The 19,276-nt window shown below is 51.0% G+C and overlaps 1 protein-coding gene across 1 annotated transcript; it reads right to left on the minus strand.

The window, feature by feature from the left end:
* Positions 1-247: 247 nt before the first annotated feature.
* On the minus strand, positions 248-17,434 carry LOC138765908 (torsin-1B-like). Its single transcript, XM_069943052.1, has 5 exons — positions 17,183-17,434; positions 7,405-7,670; positions 6,131-6,306; positions 4,618-4,745; positions 248-3,065 (listed from the first exon to the last, which is right to left on the minus strand). Exons 1-5 carry the CDS (start codon positions 17,394-17,396, stop codon positions 2,821-2,823), a joined length of 1,029 nt encoding a protein of 342 aa, XP_069799153.1. The 5' UTR covers positions 17,397-17,434; the 3' UTR covers positions 248-2,820.
* Positions 17,435-19,276: the final 1,842 nt, after the last annotated feature.

Below are 19,276 nucleotides of genomic sequence, written 5' to 3' on the forward strand. Positions count from 1 at the left end.
CCATCATCTAATATACAGCGTCTACAGGACACATATCTGCTATAAAGCATAACAAGGGGTTACTATCACAAGACTACAACTCATCACCTGTATACAGGATAGGAATGGGGGCGCCGGGTCATGTGACCTGCTTGATGCCTGGATGTGACGGATCCTCAGAAGAGATGTGGTCCCGATCTGACGGTACAGGAAGCTTATACCTACAGGAACGGTTACGGTATAGATAAAGGATAAAAACCAGGACACGTTTCAAAAGTAAAATATTTAATGGACGTTGGTCCTAATTTTCATCATCAATACATGAAGGCTGGTAACAAGAAGCGATGGAGATGATGGATGACCCTGCGAGGCACTTACAGGAGCACGGTCACCCCCCAAAAAATATATATCACTATTGGTTACAAGTCTTCAATATAAGAAATTTCCAATCACCTTATATTATTAGGGGTTGTCTGTATTCCCTCATCCATACGAAGTATCTGGTATTACCCCTCAGCCTCATCCATTAGAACAGGGCAGAGAAGCAATACCAGACATAACCAGTGCACAAGAGTGGCGTTATTTCTTTCAGCGTCTGACAACTGATATGGCCGATTCTAGTAGCCAAAGGTTCAACACCCAGCGGTCTACATCCCCAAACAGTCCATCTGCCTTATCACAAGGCAGAACAGGAATTATCAGAGCCTGGGAGACGCAGATGGCAGCGCCAGTGATGGCGGCCATATTGGTTGTCACACAGTTTTACAAGAAACAGCTGAATATTTCTATTTTCCAGTGATTTCTTCCTTTCAGAAGGTGGATGACATTGTAGTGCACTTCCCCTTTAAATTGTATCCCCCACTTTCCCATATTTTTCTGCAGCCGTACAAAAATATTTTAAAAAATCTCTCTTTTCCATTACTATGAATATACATCTATTACCTATAAGATATGTAACCCGGCTCTCGCTGGTCTGGCATGTGCAAAAAGACCCCATCTAGTCCCAAAGTGCCGTGTCTGTGGGAGGACTGGCAGGATCTGGGCAGACTGGGACCCATGAGAGACAAACATTCATTCTCTTCCATTCACCATCCAATAATCCGGACTATCTGCTACACAGAGTCCAGATTAATGGAATCATCACTGATCACAACAGCATAAAAATCACACAGAAGGGGAGAAAGCGGCAGCGATTATAATATAAGTAACACATGATCATAATACGGTCATGTGATAGGAGCAATCATTCTGTGACGGGATCTGGTCATGTGACTAGGAGTGCAACCGTTCTCTATGTCCTATTATGGAGTTGGTAATGGCCCGGGGTCTCCTTTAGGACCCTGCTCTATTAGCCCTGAAACGTCCTGCCATATTCATGCATTGGCTTTATATCCGTGCTATGGGTGGCTACCTTGCAGTAACCAGATACTGCCCCCAGTTTATTGGAGGACCTGTATATAGAGAAGGGTAGTGTAAAAAAAGACAAGGATCTACTTACTAGTGCAGTGACCCTCAGCCTCAAATCAGTGGTGTATTCATGGTTAGGGGGGCAGTGAGCGCCCTCTAGAAAACTGGGCCACATTTGGGGAGAACCTATAAACACTTATTCCTTACGTTCTGTGCACAGTCCATATACATGGATAATGTGGTGCAGCACGGACTGCAGAGCTCCCGCCATCATGATGCTGGGATGTCCAAATCATTTTAAATCTTTGCGCTACTGTACTGACATTTTCAGTACAGTAGCAAAAAGATTTAATGCGATTTGAACCACCTGGCATCATGATGGCAAGCCATTAACATGTAGTGGAGTATGTGAGTAAGTGGTTGTTAGAGTGAAGCCAGATCACTCCCGTCCAATGGTATCAGTCATAGCTTACAATCCTCATGGAGAGATCTGCTGCAGAGCATCCTGGCGGCCATCATGCCAATGGACTCTGTTGGACCAGAAGTCCCATTAATCTTGATGCTCGCATAAGGTTGTATAAACGCTGTATAGTAAGGTGGTCATTGGGCGCCCTGTAGATTGGCAAGGGATTAGCCAAAAAAAAATTAAATTCATTCAATGATCACTACTCAGCGCTATGGTGGTGGCATCAGCACAAACCAAGAGCATCCAGCTGGCAGATAGACCGCCCTCCGGCACCCACCCCGATGCAGGCATTGTTCAGCTGCCAATCCAAAGGGGCAAAAGCTGACCCATCTTAAAGGGAAACTATCAGTATGGTAGACACATCTTACCTGCTGATATCAACCTATTGTGCATAGGACACAGAGGATGAAGTTAAGGCTCTTACCTTAATCCTCGGCACTGTTCCTGTGCGGTTTGTAGTTTAATCCAGCATCTAGTAAGGCTGTTTGGAGCACTGATGCCGGGGCTATTACTCCCAAAGCACAGTTCTGTCCCTGGCCGGCCCACTACTTCTATTGATCATCAGTGGGGCAGGCCGGATTGGTGCCCTGGGGGTGGTAGCCCCACTCCCAGTGTTCCAAATCGCCTTACTAGATGCTGGATTAAACTACAAACAGCACAGAAACGGCACCAATGATGGAGGAGAGAGACAAACTTCATCCTCAGCGCCCCGTGTGCAATAGGGAGATATCAGCAGGTTAGGTTGGTCTAACCTGCAGATAGTTTCCCTTTAATGGATGGGGCACCAAGAGCCATTTACTAAACTTGATGATCAATACCACCGGAGCCATGTCTAGTGTTTCCCTGAGATCTGTAGATACAAATGTAACAGTCATTCAATGTGAATAAAAACCTTCTCACTCCTGAGATAGAAGAGAGAGGCGGAGGGGGCAGTCAATGCCTGCCAAGTCTCTGGTGCAGCCGTACAGCTACAGATGGAGGCTCAGCTTGGCCGATACGGTTTTGCATCCCTTGTCAGAAAACAACTTATTGTCTTTGGGGGAATACGTCATCTCCTTTGCGACCCGAGATGCCAGCTCTTCATCCTCCTCCAGGCCTCTATGTCTGAGCTCCGCCAGCACACACTTCTTCACGTGACTGAACTCCAATGGCAAGAAAGGGACAAAGTAATCGATGAGGTTCTTCTCGATGAGGGCGCTGTGCCAGAAGCCACCTGGGCAGGAAGAGGGCAGAGACATAATGAGTGATGATGTCATCGCCACTGTACCGGGTCAGCTTAGAGCTGCTGCAGGAAAACATCCATCCCATATGTCTGCTCCCCTGTAGGTCATGGTGTACAAAGGGTTACACTTCATGCACGGTGTCCCTGGAGTGCTACATTAACCACTTAAAGGGGGTTAGACAAGTTAAAAAAAAAATGGCCACTTTTTTCCAGAAACTGCACCACTCTTGTACTCAGTTTGGGTGTGGGGTTTTCCAGCTCCATTCTATTAAAGTGAATGAAGCTGAAATGTAATGCCACACACATCCTGAGGACAGGGGAGGTGCTGTTTTTGGCCATCCTGGAAAACCCCTTTAAAGGAGTAGTCCAGCCTCAGTTAATTCTTTTACAGGTGGCAGGGATAGGGGAGAGAGTAACAATGAAGCATTGCTTACCTGTCTCTGTGCCCGCAATGCGACATCTGACCGACCCTGTGACCCAGCCGGAAAGCATTTTCCCCCGAGTGGTGATGATGTCAAGACTCAGGGGAAAATGCCCGTCCCAGCTAATGGGGCTGTGTGAGGTGTCATTTTTTGCGCCATGATCTGTACTTTCTATTGGTACCTTCTTTGCGCATATGCGACTTTTTGATCCCTTTTTATTACATTTTTTCTAGATTTGGTGCGACCAAAAGTTTTATGGCGCTTACGCAGTTTACTGTGCGAGATCAGGAATGTGATCATTTAATAGTTTATGCGATTACGCAAACAGCAATACCAAATATTTATTTATTTTAATTTATAAATTGGAAAAAGGGGGGTGATTCAAGCTTTTATTAGGGGAGGGTTTTGTTTGTTTTTTTTTATTAATAATTTTTTTTTTTTTTTACACTTAGGGTAAACACACACACACCGTATACGCAGCAGATTTGATGCTGTGTTCAGTTATTTAGATCTAATCTGCTGCGTATTTGTTGCGTATCGCAGCAGTAAATACGCTGCGTATACGTTGTGTGTGTTTATACCCTTATACTAGAAGTCCCCCTGGGGGACTTCTAGTATTACTACTCTGATCTCTCATTGAGATCTATGCAGTAAAGATTTACTGCATAGATCCATGAGATCAGTGTTCTATTGCTCTCGGCTACTGCAGCCAAGAGCAATAGAATGCGGAGCCAGGATCAGCACTATTATGGCACCGACCCCGGCCCGGTACAGATGTGGGGATCGCTCCTCCGGGGCGATCCCCCCTCTATACCACCAACAATGGGGGACAGCAAGCACTTAGATGAAGCTGTCAACGTTGACAGCTGCATCTAAATGCCTAATTAGCAGGCACGGCGACCGGACCGTGCCAGCTAATAGCCGCAGTCCCAGGCTGCATATAGCACCCAGGATCACAGCAGTTCAGAGCGGGATGCCGCGCAACCTTTCTCTGAACTGCTCTATCGATGCCAGGACATACAGTAACGTCCTGGAGCGTCTAGGGGTTAAGGACACTATGCAAAGTGTTTTATGTGTGTAAAGAAAAGGTTGTCCATTTAACGATACAGTGCTACACTTACTGTTGTTGTTGTTGAACAGCCCGACAGACAGCACGTTCTCCACATCCTTCAGCTCTAGATCCTCTCTCCTCCTCCCCCCATTCCAAAAATCCAGCATCAGTCTATTGATCAGGTCCCCGCCGGCATTGCTAGAAGAAAAAACAACAGACATTCCCTGTAGGATACCCTGCTGGGGGTTACAGATCACACTGTTATTGTACGATGCTGGCGGACTCACAGTATACAGCAGCCGGCCTGTCTAGAAGGGCTCTAACTAGTGCAAAATCCCAGCATGCACCAGAGGCCTATGGCTAACAAGACTGTAGTTCTAGTTTTAGTTCTAGTTTTTGAACATGCAATTGGTTACAGGTTTTATGCCACTGCTCACTATGTTAAAGGGGTTGTCCAGGCTTAAAAAAAAACATGGCTGTTTTTTTCCATAGACAGAATTACTCTTGTCATCACTTTGGGTGTGGGGGTTTTGTAGCTCAGATCTATTGAAGTGAATGAAGCTGAATTGTAATACTGCATACTACCTGAAGACAGGGGTGGCGCTGTTTCCGGAGGAAAGCAGCCATGTATTTTTAAGCCTGGACAACTCCTTTAAAGGGAATCTGTCAGACATGGTGCAACAGTGAGGGCAGCAAAAGAAATGCTGAGCAGGATCAGTGTATTACTTACATCATTCTGTTCAACTGGTCTCCTGATATGCAGAATTGGCTTTGTGCTGCTCCACCCCCCTCCAGATGTTGACTGCCAGCTGTCTGCCTATATATACACAGTATAGATAACTGCAAATTTGTGGCTGGTAGGCAGAGAGAGCTGGTGCTCATGAATATCCAGGACTGCTGCGCTCATGCACATAATGGAGGACTACTTAAGGTCCCATGTTATTCAGGAGGATATCTCTGAATCAGCAGCACAGAACAATGGAAGTAATACATCATTCTGTTCAGCTTTTCTGTCACTAGTTTATATTACCCTTAGATAGAGTATATACCTGCTGACAGTCTCTTTAAAGTTGCTACTCATTAAAGAACAAAGTTTGCACTTGGATCCTATCTGGTAAAACTTTTCATGGATCTCTACTACATGTTAAAATTGTTTCGAAGTGACAAGAACAATAAAGGGTTACTCCGGCACTCTTGATATAGTGCTGCCCCTTTATAAAACATAACATGCTGTCCTTACCTCTCCACGCTCCCATGTTGTCCTCTTGTGGTGTCTCCGAGTCCCCCGCTGCCACCACTTATTGGGGAAACTCTTGGCAGTGAGAGCCCTTCCAGTCAATGGCTGTGGCTCCTCCTGTCCCATCTCAGTCAGTGATTGGCTGAGCAGGGTATCACTCCAAACATAAGTCCATCCCGGAAGCGGCAGGGACCTGGAGGTGCCCCGGGTGGATGCCAGGGGAGTGTGGCGTGGTGATAATAAGAGGTTTATGATGTTTTACATAAAGGCGGCACTATATCAAGTTTTTAAGTGCCGGAGTTACTCTTTAAAGGAACATTTGCATGTGGAATTAGTTGGAAAGTACCTGAGGAATATGAAGATGGCCTTGCGGTACGACACCCCATCAATATTCTCATAGTAGTCCAGGAAAGGCTTGATGGCATCGATAAGACCAGGATGCATCTTGTCCATTTCATCAAATATAAAGATGGAGCGGGCACAACGGCTGGTGTTCCCTCGTATCCACGACTGTAGCTGATCCTGAGGGAGGAAGAAACACTCCGCTGTATCACGGACTGAACAGATGCTTGCCTATTGTACAACGACCACATAATCCACTAGACTGGATGACTTCTGGGTATGCGACCACTGGAAACATACTCATCATAATGCCTACAGACGGGCCCACATACTGGGAATGGCTACAGACAGACGGGCCCACATACTGGGAATGGCTACAGACAGACGGGCCCACATACTGGGAATGGCTACAGACAGACGGGCCCACATACTGGGAATGGCTACAGACAGACGGGCCCACATACTGGGAATGGCTACAGACAGACGGGCCCACATACTGGGAATGGCTACAGACAGACGGGCCCACATACTGGGAATGGCTACAGACAGACGGGCCCACATACTGGGAATGGCTACAGACAGACGGGCCCACATACTGGGAATGGCTACAGACAGACGGGCCCACATACTGGGAATGGCTACAGACAGACGGGCCCACATACTGGGAATGGCTACAGACAGACGGGCCCACATACTGGGAATGGCTACAGACAGACGGGCCCACATACTGGGAATGGCTACAGACAGACGGGCCCACATACTGGGAATGGCTACAGACAGACGGGCCCACATACTGGGAATGGCTACAGACAGACGGGCCCACATACTGGGAATGGCTACAGACAGACGGGCCCACATACTGGGAATGGCTACAGACAGACGGGCCCACATACTGGGAATGGCTACAGTCAGACGGGCCCACATACTGGGAATGGCTACAGACAGACGGGCCCACATACTGGGAATGGCTACAGACAGACGGGCCCACATACTGGGAATGGCTACAGACAGACGGGCCCACATACTGGGAATGGCTACAGACAGACGGGCCCACATACTGGGAATGGCTACAGACAGACGGGCCCACATACTGGGAATGGCTACAGACAGACGGGCCCACATACTGGGAATGGCTACAGACAGACGGGCCCACATACTGGGAATGGCTACAGACAGACGGGCCCACATACTGGAATGGCTACAGACAGACGAGCCCACATACTGGGAATGGCTACAGACAGACGGGCACACATACTGGGAATGGCCGGATAGACCTACCTTGTACAGCGGGATCAGGTTGTTGTGGGGGAAGTGCACGGTAGACACAAAGAGATGGACAAATTTACTTTTCATTCCCAAGGGATAAAGATTCTCCGCAATAATTTTGCTAACAAAGTTCTTGCCGGTGCCGGTCCAGCCGTGCAGGGACAACGCCAGGGGCTTCTTGGGGTTCTCATTGCTCATGAACCCAGTCAGTGCCCTGTAGATGACTTCATGTGCCAGGTGCTGCCCAAACAGCTTCTCCTTCAAGTCTATCTGTAGGGCTGGGAATAAGGAGCAAAAAGAAAGATACCCTGAGTTACATCCTGTATTATATACTGCAGAGCTGCACTCACTATTCTGCTGGTGAGGTCACTGTGTACATACATTACTGATCCTGAGTTACATCCTATATTATACTCCAGATCTGCACTCACTATTCTGCATCTACTTTGCCATTGCTGCACTGGTGATTTGCGTCCTGGGAGGATGTCAGTACAGCAGGTGACAACAATGTGGGTGTTGTAGTAGTGATGACGGATCAGGCAGGGTAGTAAGGGTTTTTGCTTTGTCAGGCCGGTTTCGGTCTGAAATTCCCTGGAAATCCCCGTAGACGGGAGCGGCCGGGTCTATGGAGATCGCTGCACAGAGGGTTTCAATTCCTCAACATTTCTAAGAACTGCCAGAACCGGAACAGTCCGGGTCACATGCAGGGGACTACAAACTGCACAGACCTAATGCTTCCCATAGCGGCACAGGTCATCAGTATATGTGGGTGATATATAATGCACTGTGCTCCTTGGGGGCCCAATCAGTTTAAGTGTGACTATCAGACAACATTCAGTCCATTAGTGACTCTGTACCCACAATCTGACCCCCCAAACCGCTTGTACCTCCGGATAGCTGCTTTTATTCCAAGATCTGTCCTGGGGTCCGTTCGGCAGGTGATGCAGTTATTGTCCTAAAAAACAACTTTTAAACTTGCAGCCCTGTGTCAAATTGGTGTAGCCTAGAGTACCCATGCCCTAAGCTTGCACCACCTCCGTCTCTCCTCCCTACCCTCTTTACCATTAGGAATGCCACAGGCAGAACTTCTCGTATTCCTCACCTGTCTAAACACTGCACAGGTGCCTTAACAATCCAGCCCATGTGCAGTGCTCACACAGGTGATGAATAGGAGACAATCTGCCTGGAGTTTTCCTAATGATGAAGAGGGTGGGGAGGAGGGGCGGAGAGGCGGTGCAAGTCTAATGCACAAACACCCCAATTTGACACAGGGCTGCAAGTTTAAAAGTTGTTTTTTAGGACAATGACTGCATCATTTGCTGAACGGACCCCAGGACAGATCTTGGATTAAAAGCAGCTATCCGAATGTACAAGCCGGTTATACATGTATAACCTATCTTGCACTCTTTCCCTGTTTTATTCTTATCGGCTCTTGATGCATAAAATCCTCTTCTCTGGCTCCTCCTGTATCCGCCACGTCCAGCTGTATCCGCCACGTCCAGCCTCATTCGCATCTCCTCCTGTATGCGCCATGTCCACCTGTATCCCCTCCTGTATCCGCCATGTCCGCCTGTATCCCCTCCTGTATCCGCCATGTCCGCCTGTATCCCCCATGTCCAGCTGTATCTCCTCCTGTATCCCCCATGTCCAGCTGTATCTCCTCCTGTATCCCCCATGTCCAGCTGTATCTCCTCCTGTATCCGCCATGTCCACCTGTATCTCCTCCTGTATCCCCCATGTCCACCTGTATCCACCATATCCAGCTGTATCTCCTCCTGTATCCCCCATGTCCAGCTGTATCTCCTCCTGTATCTCCCCCTGTATCCCCCATGTCCAGCTGTATCCCCTCCTGTATCCCCCATCTCCTCCTGTATCCACCATGTCCTCCTGTATCTCCCCCTGTATCCCCCATCTCCTCCTGTATCTCCGCTTGTATCCGCCATATCCACCTGTATCTCCTCCTGTATCCGCCATGTCCAGCTGTATCTCCCCCTGTATCCCCCATGCCCAGCTGTATCTCCCCCTGTGTCCCCCATGCCCAGCTGTATCTCCCCCTGTATCCACCATGTCCTCCTGTATCTCCCCCTGTATCCCCCATGCCCAGCTGTATCTCCCCCTGTATGCCCCATGCCCAGCTGTATCTCCCCCTGTATGCCCCATGCCCAGCTGTATCTACCCCTGTATCCCCCATGCCCAGCTGTATCTCCTCCTGTATCCCCCATGCCCAGCTGTATCTCCCCCTGTATCCACCATGTCCTCCTGTATCTCCCCCTGTATCCCCCATGCCCAGCTGTATCTCCTCCTGTATCCACCATGCCCAGCTGTATCTCCTCCTGTATCCCCCATGCCCAGCTGTATCTCCCCCTGTATCCCCCATGCCCAGCTGTATCTCCCCCTGTATCCCCCATGCCCAGCTGTATCTCCTCCTGTATCTCCCCCTGTATCCCCCATGCATCTCCTCCTGTATCCACCATGTCCTCCTGTATCTCCCCCTGTATCCCCAATGCCCAGCTGTATCTCCTCCTGTATCTCCCCCTGTATTCCCCATGCCCAGCTGTATCTCCTCCTGTATCCCCCATCTCCTCCTGTATCTCCTCCTGTATCTCCCCCTGTATCCGCCATATCCAGCTGTATCTCCTCCTGTATCTCCCCCTGTATCCCCCATGCCCAGCTGTATCTCCTCCTGTATCCCCCATCTCCTCCTGTATCTCCCCCTGTATCCGCCATATCCAGCTGTATCTCCCCCTGTATCCCCCATGTCCAGCTGTATCCCCTCCTGTATCCCCCATCTCCTCCTGTATCTGCCATATCCACCTGTATCACCTCCTGTATCCACCATATCCACCTGTATCTCCCCCTGTATCCCCCATGCCCAGCTGTATCTCCTCCTGTATCTCCCCCTGTATCCCCCATGCCCAGCTGTATCTCCTCGTGTATCTCCCCCTGTATCCCCCATGCCCAGCTGTATCTCCTCCTGTATCTCCCCCTGTATTCCCCATGCCCAGCTGTATCTCCTCCTGTATCTGTCCCTGTATTCCCCATGCCCAGCTTTATCTCCTCCTGTATCTCCCCCTGTATCCCCCATGCCCAGCTGTATCTCCCCCTGTATTCCCCATGCCCAGCTGTATCTCCCCCTGTATCCACCATGTCCTCCTGTATCTCCCCCTGTATCCCCCATGCCCAGCTGTATCTCCTCCTGTATCTCCCCCTGTATTCCCCATGCCCAGCTTTATCTCCTCCTGTATCCCCCATCTCCTCCTGTATCTCCCCCTGTATCCCCCATGCCCAGCTGTATCTCCTCCTGTATCCGCCATATCCAGCTGTATCTCCTCCTGTATCCCCCATCTCCTCCTGTATCTCCCCCTGTATCCGCCATATCCAGCTGTATCTCCCCCTGTGTTCCCCATGCCCAGCTGTATCTCCTTCTGTATCCGCCATATCCAGCTGTATCTCCCCCTGTATCCCCCATGCCCAGCTGTATCTCCTCCTGTATCCCCCATCTCCTCCTGTATCTCCCCCTGTATCCGCCATATCCAGCTGTATCTCCCCCTGTATTCCCCATGCCCAGCTGTATCTCCTTCTGTATCCGCCATATCCAGCTGTATCTCCCCCTGTATCCCCCATGCCCAGCTGTATCTCCTCCTGTATCCCCCATCTCCTCCTGTATCTGCCATATCCAGCTGTATCTCCCCCTGTATTCCCCATGCCCAGCTGTATCTCCTTCTGTATCCGCCATATCCAGCTGTATCTCCCCCTGTATCCCCCATGCCCAGCTGTATATCCTCCTGTATCTCCCCCTGTATCCCCCATGTCCAGCTGTATATCCTCCTGTATCTCCCCCTGTATTCCCCATGCCCAGCTGTATCTCCTTCTGTATCCACCATGTCCTCCTGTATCTCCCCCTGTATCCCCCATGCCCAGCTGTATCTCCTCCTGTATCCCCCATCTCCTCCTGTATCTCCCCCTGTATCCGCCATATCCAGCTGTATCTCCCCCTGTATTCCCCATGCCCAGCTGTATCTCCTTCTGTATCCACCATATCCAGCTGTATCTCCCCCTGTATCCCCCATGCCCAGCTGTATCTCCTCCTGTATCCCCCATCTCCTCCTGTATCTCCCCCTGTATCCGCCATATCCAGCTGTATCTCCCCCTGTATCCGCCATATCCAGCTGTATCTCCCCCTGTATTCCCCATGCCCAGCTGTATCTCCTTCTGTATCCGCCATATCCAGCTGTATCTCCCTCTGTATCCGCCATATCCAGCTGTATCTCCCCCTGTATCCCCCATGCCCAGCTGTATCTCCTCCTGTATCCCCCATCTCCTCCTGTATCTGCCATATCCAGCTGTATCTCCCCCTGTATTCCCCATGCCCAGCTGTATCTCCTTCTGTATCCGCCATATCCAGCTGTATCTCCCCCTGTATCCCCCATGCCCAGCTGTATATCCTCCTGTATCTCCCCCTGTATCCCCCATGCCCAGCTGTATATCCTCCTGTATCTCCCCCTGTATCCCCCATGCCCAGCTGTATATCCTCCTGTATCTCCCCCTGTATCCCCCATGCCCAGCTGTATCTCCTCCTGTATCCACCATGTCCTCCTGTATCTCCCCCTGTATCCGCCATATCCAGCTGTATCTCCCCCTGTATCCACCATATCCAGCTGTATCTCCCCCTGTATTCCCCATGCCCAGCTGTATCTCCTTCTGTATCCGCCATATCCAGCTGTATCTCCCCCTGTATCCCCCATGCCCAGCTGTATATCCTCCTGTATCTCCCCCTGTATCCCCCATGCCCAGCTGTATATCCTCCTGTATCTCCCCCTGTATCCCCCATGCCCAGCTGTATATCCTCCTGTATCTCCCCCTGTATTCCCCATGCCCAGCTGTATCTCCTCCTGTATCCACCATCTCCTCCTGTATCTCCCCCTGTATCCGCCATATCCAGCTGTATCTCCCCCTGTATCCAGCTCTCCAGTTACCCCATAACTCAGTGGTCTCCGCTCTCCAACCTGTCCTACAACTACAACTCCCATCATGAGAGCACAGCCATAACTACACGTGATGTACAACCAATCTCACGGTAGATGCTAGAGTGTATCCTCTCCTTTGAGGTGTGATGTCACCAGGAGGGGCGGGGCCTCGACCGGAAGTAGGAAGTAGTGAGCTGCTGCACCATTCACTGTGCAGAAACAGAGTGAAGGAAGCTGCAATATCCACAGTAGCATGGAGGGGTATACAGGGGAGAGGACTGGTGTGTGGGGTCTGTATACAGAGGGAGAGGACTGGTGTGTGTGTGGTCTGTATACAGGGGGAGAGGACTGGTGTGTGGGGTCTGTATACAGGGGAGAGGACTGGTGTGTGGGGTCTGTATACAGGGGAGAGGACTGGTGTGTGGGGTCTGTATACATGGGAGAGGACTGGTGTGTGGGGTCTGTATACAGGGGGAGAGGACGGGTGTGTGTGGAGTCTGTATATAGGGGAGAGGACTGGTGTGTGTGGTCTGTATACAGGGGGAGAGGACTGGTGTGTGTGGAGTCTGTATACAGGGGGAGAGGACTGGTGTGTGTGGAGTCTGTATACAGGGAGAGGACTGGTGTGTGTGGGGTCTGTATACAGGGGGAGAGGACTGGTGTGTGGGGTCTGTATACAGGGGGAGAGGACTGGTGTGTGGGGTCTGTATATAGGGGAGAGGACTGGTGTGTGTGGTCTGTATACAGGGGGAGAGGACTGGTGTGTGTGGAGTCTGTATACAGGGGGAGAGGACTGGTGTGTGGAGTCTGTATACAGGGAGAGGACTGGTGTGTGTGGGGTCTGTATACAGGGGAGAGGACTGGTGTGTGGGGTCTGTATACAGGGGGAGAGGACTGGTGTGTGAGGTCTGTATACAGGGGGAGAGGACTGGTGTGGGGGGGGGTCTGTATACAGGGGGAGAGGACTGGTGTGGGGGGTCTGTATACAGGGGGAGAGGAGTGGTGTGGGGGGTCTGTATACAGGGGGAGAGGACTGGTGTGTGGGGGGGTCTGTATACAGGGGGAGAGGACTAGTGTGTGGAGTCTGTATACAGGGGAGAGGACCGGTGTGTGGAGTCTGTATACAGGGGGAGAGGACTGGTGTGTGGGATCTGTATACAGGGGAGAGGACTGGTACATGGGGTCTGTATACAGGGGGAGAGGACTGGTGTGTGGGGTCTGTATACAGGGGGAGAGGACAGGTGTGTGGGGTCTATATACAGTGGGAGAGGACTGGTGTGTGGGGTCTGTATATAGGGGAGAGTACAGGCGTGTGTGTGGGGTCTGTATACAGGGGGAGAGGACTTGTGTGTGGGGGGGTCTGTATACAGGGGGAGAGGACTGGTGTGGGGGGGGGGTCTGTATACAGGGGGAGAGGACTGGTATGTGGGGTTTGTATACAGGGGAGAGGACTGGTATGTGGGGTCTGTATACAGGGGGAGAGAACCCCTGTACACAGACACCCCACACTGGTCCCCTCTCCCCCTGTATACAGACCCCACACACTAGTCCTCTCCCCCTGTATACAGACCCCCCCACACACACACACCAGTCCTCTCCCCCTGTATACAGACTCACACCAGTCCTCTCCCCCGTATACAGACCCCCCCACACACACACCAGTCCTCTTTCCTGTATACAGACCCCACACACACCAGTCCTCTCCCCTGTATACAGACCCCACACACACCAGTCCTCTCCCCCTGTATACAGACCCCACACACCAGTCCTCTCCCCTGTATACAGACCCCCCCCCACACACCAGTCCTCTCACCCTGTATACACCCCCCCACACACACACCAGTCCTCTCCCCTGTATACAGACCCCCCCACACCAGTCCTCTCCTCTGTATACAGACCCCACACACACCAGTCCTCTCCCCCTCTATACAGACCCCCCACACACCAGTCCTCTCCCCCTGTATACAGACCCCACACACCAGTCCTCTCCCCTGTATACAGACCACACACACCAGTCCTCTCCCCCTGTATACAGACCCTACACACCAGTCCTCTTCCCTGTATACAGCCCGCCCCCCACTCCAGTCCTCTCCCCCTGTATACAGACCCTACACACCAGTCCTCTCCCCCTGTGTACAGACCCCACACACACCAGTCCTCTCCCCTGTATACAGACCCCACACACCAGTTCTCTCCCCCTGTATACAGACCCCACACACCAGTCCTCTCCCCCTGTATACAGACCCCACACACCAGTCCTCTCCTCCTGTATACAGACCCCACACACCAGTCCTCTCCCCCTGTATACAGACCCCACACACCAGTCCTCTCCCCCTGTATACAGACCCCACACACCAGTCCTCTTCCCTGTATAAAGACCCCACACACACCAGTCCTCTCCCCCTCTATAAAGACCCCACACACACCAGTCCTCTCCCCCTGTATACAGACCCCACACACCAGTCCTCTCCCCTGTATACAGACCCCACACACACCAGTCCTCTCCCCCTGTATACAGACAGACCTCACACACCAGTCCTCTCCCCCTGTATACAGACCCCACACACCAGTCCTCTCCCCCTGTATACAGACCCCACACACCAGTCCTCTCCCCTGTATACAGACCCCACACACCAGTCCTCTCCCCCTGTATACAGACCACACACACCAGTCCTCTCCCCCTGTATACAGCCCCCCCCCCCCCCCCCCACACCAGTCCTGTCGTCCTGTATACAGACCCCACACACCGGTCCTCTCCCCCTGTATACAGACCACACACACCAGTCTTCTCCCCCTGTAGACAGACCACACACACCAGTCCTCTCCCCCTGTATACAGACCACACACACCAGTCCTCTCCCCCTGTATACAGACCACACACACCAGTCCTCTCCCCCTGTATACAGACCCCACACACACCAGTCCTTTCCCCCTGTATACAGACCCCACACACCAGTCCTCTCCCCTGTATACAGACCCCACACACCAGTCCTGTTCCTTGTACAGATAATGGTGTATTACACCAAAGGTTTCCTGGCCGTTACGTCTGATAATCATTTGGTGTAATAATCCATGTTATCAGCTGATTGTGGTCTTCAAACTGGTCGAGTAATCCAGATCACGATAGTGCTGCTGTCTACAATGGGCAGCTTGAACAATCTAAGGATTTTTTGGGCTGCCCCTCCCGCAGCTGCCCGCAGTTCCCCCAGTCACTGTCTGTGTGTGTAATAACACAGAAAATGTGCAGGGAACAAAGGGGAAGAAAGCACTGACCTAAAACATCGCCGCTCGTTTTCACCTCTTAATCATGCTGTGTAATATGACCCGCTCAGAAGAGAGGATACGCTCAGAGGAGAGGATACATACTAGACTGTATACCCTGCAGTTAGAAAAGAGAACATTCTAGACCAGAGATGTCAAACTCAGGCCCTCCAGCAGTTGCAGAACTACAATTCCCACCATGTCTGGACAAGTAAGGCATGATGGGAAATGTAGTCTGTAACAGCCGAGGGATGAAGTCTGACACCTGTGGTCTAGACCTTTCAAAACTGCACTTGCTAGAATGTATGCCCTCTCAGAGGAGAGGATACACCTAGTGGAGATGCCCTCTCAGAGGAGAGGGTACACCTGGTGGAGATGCCCTCTCAGAGGAGAGGATACACTCCAGACATTTCAGTACTAAACATTCTAGAATGTATGCCCTCTCAGAGGAGAGGATACTCGATGGACTTTACATTACTAGGCTATGTTCACACATAAAACACAGCACTCGGTTTTGGTCGAAGAAAGAATGACCGAAATACTATGTGTGAACATAGCCCTAAACATGCTAGGATGCATACCCTGCAGTGAGAAACTCAGAGGAGAGGATACATTCTAGACACTTCAGTACTGAACATGCTAGAATGTATCCTCTCCTCTGAGTGTATCCTCTTTTCTGAGTTTCTCACTGCAGGGGATACATTTAGCATGTTCAGTACTGAAATGCCTAGAATGTATCCTCTCCTCTGACTATATCCTCTCCTTTGAGTTTCTCACTGCAGGGGATACATTCTAGCATCTTCAGTACTGAAATGGCTAGAATGTATCCTCTCCTCTGAGTATATCCTCTCCTCTGAGTTTCTCACTGTAGGGGATACATTCTAGCATTTTCACTACTGAACATGCTAGAATGTATCCTCTCCTTTGAGGCTCTCACTGTAGGGGAAACATTCTAGCATGTTCAGTACTAAAATGGCTAGAATGTATCCTCTCCTCTGAGTGTCTCACTATAGGGGATTCATTATAGTGCCTAGAATGTATCCTCTCCTCTGAGAGGGTATATATTTTAGACATTTCAATACTAAACATGATAGAATGTATCCCCTGCAGAAACTCAAAGGAGAGGATATATTCAGAGGAGAGGATACATTCTAGCCATTTCAGTACTGAAGATGCTAGAATGTATCCCCTACAGTGAGACACTCAGAGGAGAGGATACACTCAGAGGAGAGGATACATTCTAGCCATTTCAGTACTGAAGATGCTAGAATGTATCCCCTACAGTGAGACACTCAGAGGAGAGGATATACTCAGAGGAGAGGATACATTCTAGCCATTTCAGTACTGAAGATGCTAGAATGTTTCCCCTACAGTGAGAGCCTCAAAGGAGAGGATACATTCTAGCATTTTCACTACTGAAGATGCTAGAATGTATCCTCTACAGTGAGAAACTCAAAGGAGAGGATACATTCTAGGCTCTACCCCAATCTCACTGCCCGGCAGGCTCGCACACTACCACCCCCAGCAGCCCCTGCCGCTGAGCATGCTGGGAGCTCTCTCACCTGTGCTGTTGAGGGGTCTGTCCACCTGGCAGCACTCCACCAGCCGCCCGCAGTAGAACTCCGGGAATGACACGTATCCTGTGATGGCTGAGGCGGCAGCTATGGCGATGCCCATGCTGATGGGCTCCAGGGACACGGCGACATGGAGGAGCTGAGCGACCACGGGCAGGAGGAAGAGCCAAATACCGGAGCGAAAGCGCCTGACTGCAGCCATGACAGCTGGGAGTAACGCGCAGGCGCAGAGGAGCTACGGGCTCCCGCGGGGCCCACACTGCGCGCTCCAGCCCTTGCCCCCATCCTATAACCACGCCCACTTTAGCCCAGCTGACCACGCCCACCTGTGTGATCCTCTGCCGGAGAAATGAAACTCCGCTCTGGAGGTCATTAATTCTACATGTCAGTGTGATACTACAGGCGGGAGCAGTGAGCTGGGGAGTTCACACACAAAGTCATAATGATGATGTCCCTGAGAGGAGTGGTGGAGGCAGACATCAGCATGTGCATGGCAGCCAGGGCAGTAATGGCAATGACTGAGAGCCCTCAGGTGCAGGAAATACAATAATGTGACCCCAATTATTCACCTTTGGTGCCAGACAGTGATGTTTGGGAGGTGGGGGTGTAGGACCCCATAGATGGGACTGGGGTATATAATATATGATTCAGCTGGATGGCACCCAGCATCTCTTCAGGTGGGCAGGAATGGCGGCACAGGAGGTACCAGCCAAACCCATCTCCCCTCCGCCTCATAGTCACATTTCAATCTAATCTTTCCATAAGCCGAGTCCAAGTGGCTGCACGCCGGGAGAATTTTTTATGTTATATGCTAGATGGGAGGGGGAAGCACAGGGAATCTATATAATTAAGGGAGCACACCGCAAGGGGCTATATACTACTGGGGGAGCGCACAGGGGTCTATATACTACTTGGGGAGCGCACAGGGGGGCTATATGCTACTGGGGGAGAGTGCACAGGGGGGCTATATACTACTGGGGGAGCGCACAGGGGGGCTACATACTACTGGGGGAGCGCACATGGGGGCTATTTACTACTGTGGGAGCACACAGGGGTCTATATACTACTTGGGAGCGCACAGGGGGGCTATATACTACTGGGGGAGAGTGCACAGGGAGGCTATATCCTACTGGGGGAGCGCACAGGGGGGCTATTTACTACTGGGGGGGAGCACAGAGGGGCTATATGCTACTTGGGGAGCGCACAGGGGTCTATATACTACTTGGGGAGCGCACAGGGGGGCTATATACTACTGGGGGAGAGTGCACAGGGGGGCTATATACTACTGGGGGAGCACACAGGGGTCTATATACTACTTGGGGAGCGCACAAGGGGGCTATATACTACTTGGAGAGTGCACAGGGGGGCTATTTACTACTGTGGGAGCACACAGGGGTCTATATACTACTTGGGGAGCGCACAGGGGGGCTATATACTACTGGGGGAGAGTGCACAGGGAGGCTATATACTACTTGGGGAGCGCACAGGGGGGCTATATACTACTGGGGGAGAGTGCACAGGGAGGCTATATACTACTGGGGGAGTGCACAGGGGGGCTATTTACTACTGGGGGGAGCACTGAGGGGCTATATGCTACTGGGGGAGCGCACAGGGGTCTATATACTGCTTGGGGAGAGCACAGGGGGGCTATATACTACTGGGGCACTCACCCCCTTTGTATCTAATTTCAAAGGGCCGGTGAGAGAGATAAAATTCCAGTTTTCCCACTAATAAGCATGAATTCTGTATGTAAATAGTTCAACAATTTTTGTGAAAAGTAACAAAACACGTTTCCTGCTGATGTTCAGCTCGGACCCTCACCTGACAATAGACCCCGGTGACCTTCAGTAAAAGTTGTTGAGTACCCCTGCCCTAAAGAGTCCTGGAAAACATGGATGCAGTCATAGCATAGCATCTCTATGAGCCAAGTGTCACGGAGAAGTGACCTGAATCTCTGCCCTCTTAGCATATGTTCCCACTATGGAATTTGCACAGAAATGTTAGTGGGAACACTCCGATCAGTATTCTGGCAACCCCGGGCCAGGCTCAATTTTGGATGTGTGGTTATGTGGTCACAGTCAC

Source organism: Dendropsophus ebraccatus, chromosome 10 (assembly GCF_027789765.1).
Source record: "Dendropsophus ebraccatus isolate aDenEbr1 chromosome 10, aDenEbr1.pat, whole genome shotgun sequence".
NCBI classification, from domain to species: domain Eukaryota; kingdom Metazoa; phylum Chordata; class Amphibia; order Anura; family Hylidae; genus Dendropsophus; species Dendropsophus ebraccatus.